This window comes from Frankliniella occidentalis, unplaced genomic scaffold (genome assembly GCF_000697945.3).
Source record: "Frankliniella occidentalis isolate FOCC.00 unplaced genomic scaffold, Focc_3.1 Scaffold262, whole genome shotgun sequence".
In the NCBI taxonomy this organism is placed as follows: Eukaryota; Metazoa; Arthropoda; class Insecta; order Thysanoptera; family Thripidae; genus Frankliniella; species Frankliniella occidentalis.
The window spans coordinates 229,914-235,051 of record NW_026267388.1 but is presented as its reverse complement, the minus strand read 5'-3'; the positions used below and the strand labels follow the sequence as shown (position 1 = coordinate 235,051).

The 5,138-nt window shown below is 39.2% G+C and overlaps 1 protein-coding gene across 1 annotated transcript; it reads left to right on the top strand.

Annotated features, from left to right (window-relative positions):
* The first annotated feature begins 3,158 nt into the window (after positions 1-3,158).
* On the top strand, positions 3,159-4,800 carry LOC113213775 (uncharacterized). Its single transcript, XM_026432941.1, has 3 exons — positions 3,159-4,181; positions 4,278-4,448; positions 4,684-4,800. The coding sequence occupies exons 1-3, from the start codon at positions 3,159-3,161 to the stop codon at positions 4,798-4,800; spliced, it is 1,311 nt and encodes a 436-aa protein (XP_026288726.1).
* Positions 4,801-5,138: the final 338 nt, after the last annotated feature.

The window sequence follows — 5,138 nt, the reverse complement described above, 5'->3', positions numbered from 1 at the left end:
GAACCACGCAGAATGCCAAACATTCATGCTGTTGAAAATGTGTTATTGTCAGGGTCTAATCTGTCCTACTCTTCCAGGACACTGGCTTCATACACCTAATTCCAAGTGATAACATGAAGCAATTCACTGTTCAAATTGATGGCCCTGAATGCACCCCATACGCAACTGGTAAATTTTTGGTGCAAATTATAATGCCTCCTGATTATCCCATGGATCCACCCAAAGTAAGACAATTTATGTACCCTTATTTTGAAATAGTTTAATCTATCTGTCTTTACTTTCCTATTTACATTGGTGTCTTTGTTTACTCCCTTGTACAGATCTCAATGCTAACTAAGATTTGGCACCCCAATATTTCTCATGCTGGGAAAATATGTGTTGATATCCTAGATGTGGGGGATGCATGGTAACTATCAGCAATTTATGAGAACCAATCATATTATTTTCAGCCTGCCTATCTGCTTTGTTAAACTTTATTTTGACTTAACCCTTATTGTTTTGATGTAGGCTTCCTGGAATGGCCCTTCTCGAGGTTCTTGAGGGGCTTAGGGGACTGCTAGCTCAACCAAATCCTGGATCGCCATTAAATGTTGAAGCCGGTGCGATGATGAGAACTGACATGAATGCATTCAACAGTGTAGCTCTAGGCTATACGAGCACCTTTGCCTATGGTATGTATTTCCCAATTTATGTGTACCACCTGTTCAAGATTCGAAGTAACAAATAGGCCTCTTTGTGTCTTTTTCTGGGGCCTCTGACCATTTAGTTATTTTGAAAAATAGCTGTCACGCATGATGACATTTAGCTTGATGACAGATTCATCTATGAACAAATGTATTGTTTTGAAACCAAACCAAAAACAATTAATTAAAAACATTTCTAAAAATATGTACTTTAGTTTGATAAATAGTTCTGTCACTCAACCAAAAATTATTGTGACAACATGGTAGTATATAGTAAAAAAAAAATAGATTTTAGGTATTGAATCATCTTCTTAATCCCAGAAGAGGATAGAAGAAGTTGGTAGTTTTACTTTAAAGATTGCGTTCTGCCACTGATTCTCTAAGCAATATTGGGCTTAATATTCTCTTATGAAGTTTTAATGAATCAGAATCAAACAAACTGTATTTTGACTAAAGGGGTTTTGTAATTTTATGTTAAACAATGATTTTTGATTAACATCCCATACCACAACTTTTTTCTTAATGAGTCATGATTTTTTTTTATGATGATCTTAATTCTTAGCATGCTCAACACTTTATTACAATCTTGTTGGTCTATTGTCTGCGCACATTATGTAAATTTCTAATTGATTTCTTTTTATCCAGGAACCATTTCTAACCATGAGATTGAAGCAAATTTGAGCATCCTAACAGCCATGGGGCTAACCAGGAAAGTGGCCCTGATGAAACTTGCCATGTGCAAAAATAATGTGCAGCGAGTCATTGATCTGTACGTGGACAACTAGCTCTCCTTAAATTAATCGAGTTTATACTCTTTATTTTATCTTGTAACTTTTTAAATTTTGCATTTTACTCTTTTACAATGACAACTCCTTCATTGTAATTTTTTAAAATTTACTTTTTACAATTTACAATAAATACTTTGTAATGCATCATTGCTTTATTTTCAATTTAATGGTCACACCCCATTTGCTTAAATTTTCTTGCACCTCAAACTAAGAGAAATACCATAATTGTTTAACTTTGTGGTAAGGCTTTAAAATACTAGTTGTTCCTAAGTCTTTACTTATACCCTCTTTCAAGTTCTGATGCATTGATAGAATTTATGTGCTGTTTAATTCTTCTTGATGAGGATTTGAGTAGGAGAATAAGACACATACTCAGTTTCACAGTTCACACAGAAGTAGTTTTTATTGAGAAAATGGAAACAGTACATGCACAACATCAGAGAAGAAGAAAGGGAACAAATGAATGTCTTAGTCACTAAATGCACAATGCAGAAATTTATCCAGGAGGAAGGAATGCGTCAAAATAAGCGGATTGGCAGAATAGTCATCTTGCCTCCAGGCATTTATGGTTCAGCAAGACATATGAAAGATCTATTTTATGACGCTTTGGCCGTATCACAGAAGCTTGGACACCCTTCTTCGCTGATCACACTTACTTGCAATAGGAAATGGAAGGAGATTGTTGACGAATGTAATAGAACGAATACGGATCCAAATTTTAGATATGATGTCATAAACAGAGCGTTTGAAATGAGGGCCACTCAGCTTTATTCCGACTTAGTGCGGGAGCAAATTTTTGGCAAAGTGGTTGGCGAGATGATAGTTCGCGAGTTTCAGGGAAGGGGCCTTACTCATACTCATGGACTTTACATTATGCGTCCAGAGGACACCCCAACTTGCGCTGAAGATATCGACAAAATAATATCTGCCTCCTTTCCAGATCAAGATCAAAATCCAGAACTATTTCAATTGGTAAAAAGATTTGTGGTGCATGGCCCATGTGATTCCACATCACCTTGCCATAAAAAAAATGGCAAGTGTAAGCATGGCTTTCCCTTTGACTTTAGAGATGCAACCGACATCACAGAGAAAAGGCCTTTGTATCGTCGCCCTAATGATGGACGTGGATTTTTTAAAAGAATAAATGGTGTTGACGTCTTTGTTGACAACCGCTGGGTGATTGATCACAATGTAGTGTTGTTGTTGCGATACAAGGGACACCTTAATGTTAGGTACAGCCCATCCACTTCAGGCTGCAAGTACTTATATGGATATCTATTGAAAGGCAGCTTTGGAAATAAAGTGCGAACTTCTTTGGTACAGAAAATTAGTAATGTCCCCGAGGGAGGGGTATACGATCATGACGAAATAAAAGAATTTAAAGAGATGCGACAGTTGGGACCCTATGAGGCCCATTATTATCTAATGGGCACCTCTCAATCACATATTTATCCACCTGTTGGTTGAGGTTTTACCTGTACATGAGGAATTTGAACAAACTATTATTTACAGAGATGGTGGTGAAGAGAATGCGTAGGAAAGGCATGCACATTCAAAATTAACAGCGTGGTTTGAGTTGAACAGACAGCCAGGACCTCACCGACGTAAAGTGTATACGGATGTAGTAGAAAACTACAAATATGAAGGGCAAGTTTGGAAGCGAAGTAATCGCCACACTATTGGGCGCATGAGCCCTTTGGCAGGCACCGATTTTAATTCAGAAGTTTATCATTTAAGACTGCTTTTGTGCAATCGCACGGATGTAACTGGCTTTGCTGAAATTAAAACGGTAGAAGGTCACATCCATCCAACGTTAAAGTCCGCGTGTGCTGCTTTAAATTTAGTAGAAAATGAAGAGGAAATGAGTCTACTCATGGACAATTTAGTCTTAGAGCAATTTCCAAGCACTATGAGAAAGACGTTTGCCATGCTGCTTGCTAATGTTAACCCTATCAACCCAAGAGGTTTGTGGGACAATTACCGTAGAAACTTATCTAAGGATTACCTTCATGAGATCGAGGACGATGACGACTTGGCTTATCAACTTGCTCTAAGGGATATTGAAGAGATTCTTCGTGAATTTGGGAAAACCCTTTCAGACTACCTTCTTCCTGAACTTGACGATAATGTTCTTGGCCGCCGCAACTTCGAACCTGACCAGGGAGACGTCATTCTGAATCCTGCGGAAGCCGATAATGTGATTCGCGGACTTAACATTGACCAACGGCGCTTCTTTGGTGATGTAATGGGAGCAGTAAGCCATGAAAATGGAAAGAAGTTTTTCTTCCTTACCGGTGCTGGCGGTACGGGAAAGACGTTCACTTACAATGCCTTAATAGATTACCTGCGATCTCGGGGCAGAAAGGCTGTTGATGCCGCTTATACTGGCGTCGCTGCGAATCTTTTAAAAGGAACGCTGACAAGCCATAGGGCGTTTGGTCTTCCTTTTGAAGACGAAGGTCTAGGCCTTCACGTCTTGGACAGATTTTTACGCGATGTAATGCGCAAAGAAGAGCCTTTCGGTTCAAAAATAATTATTCTAGGTGGTGACTTCCATCAAATTTTGCCTGTCGTGCCCGGGGGAAGTAGGGCAGACATAGTTGACGCGGAAGTGACTTCTTCTAGTCTTTGGCCGCTCTTTGAAAAATACACCTTGACCATAAATCAAAGGGCACTCGAGGATCTGGAGTATGCCGAGTGGCTTCTGAAGGTACGTACCGCTTCTAAAAAAATTTATGTTTTTCCAGAGTTGTAGTGTTGTGGTAAAAATTCAAGTTCCAATTATATATTCTTTTTGTTTTGAAAGGTGGGTGATGGAACTGCCAACGAAAATGATTCAACAAGGATCCACTTGAAGAAAGACATGGTCGTAGATGGCATCCACAAATTAATTAATCACTGCTTTGGAAAGGATATCGACAAAGAGGATGCACATGATGCAGCAATTTTGTGCCAAACAAACGATTCCGCCAGTTTTGTAAATACATTAGTGATTGAGAGACTAATGCGAGGAAAGGAAGGATATCGCATTTATTATAGTAATACAGCACTTGAAACAACTAGAGAATTGCAAGACGCACGGGATGAGAACCGTTTGCATTATCGAGCAGATTATTTAGATAGACTTGAGTCAGCGTCCTTACCACCCCACAAGTTATTAAATTCCCTGTTGTTATTGCTGCATTAAATTTCTTGCTTGTTTTCGTTTCCAGGAAATTAGATTGTGTTTCAAAATGGTTTCTGCCTCTCACTCTAAAGATGAGCTTGCCGATTTCCTGAGAACATTCCCTCAAATCAAGGAGGATACTATTACTGCTTTGCAAGGTTAGTAAAATCGTGTGCCCCATTTATGTCTGTCAAAATTTGGTAGGTGGTGTGTTTGCTCATAATTGGCTATTTCTAAAAGTTTTCATGGCGTCAGGAGTTAAATTTGTACATTAATCGTTATCTGGTGTGTGATTTTCCACAATAATGGAGCACGCTCAAATTCAGTGCCCAGTCTGTCACGTCAGACAAGCTGGAGGCTTTGCTGGGGTACGCGCTCACATTCAGACAGTGCATGGTTTGAACGTTACGGATGCCAGGCCCGAAGGATATGTTTGTGGAGAATGCGAGGCACCCTACCACACTTATCGGGGCTGGAGAGAGCATACTCTTACAATACATG

Excerpts from the sequence above, each read along its gene's own strand:
- LOC113213775 (XM_026432941.1), top strand. The coding sequence starts at position 3,159 with ATGAGCCCTTTGGCAGGCACCGATTTTAATTCAGAAGTTTATCATTTA. Across the intron at positions 4,182-4,277 it reads ATGCCGAGTGGCTTCTGAAG|GTGGGTGATGGAACTGCCAA; the intron begins GTACGTACCGCT and ends TTGTTTTGAAAG. Across the intron at positions 4,449-4,683 it reads CAAACGATTCCGCCAGTTTT|GAAATTAGATTGTGTTTCAA; the intron begins GTAAATACATTA and ends TTTCGTTTCCAG.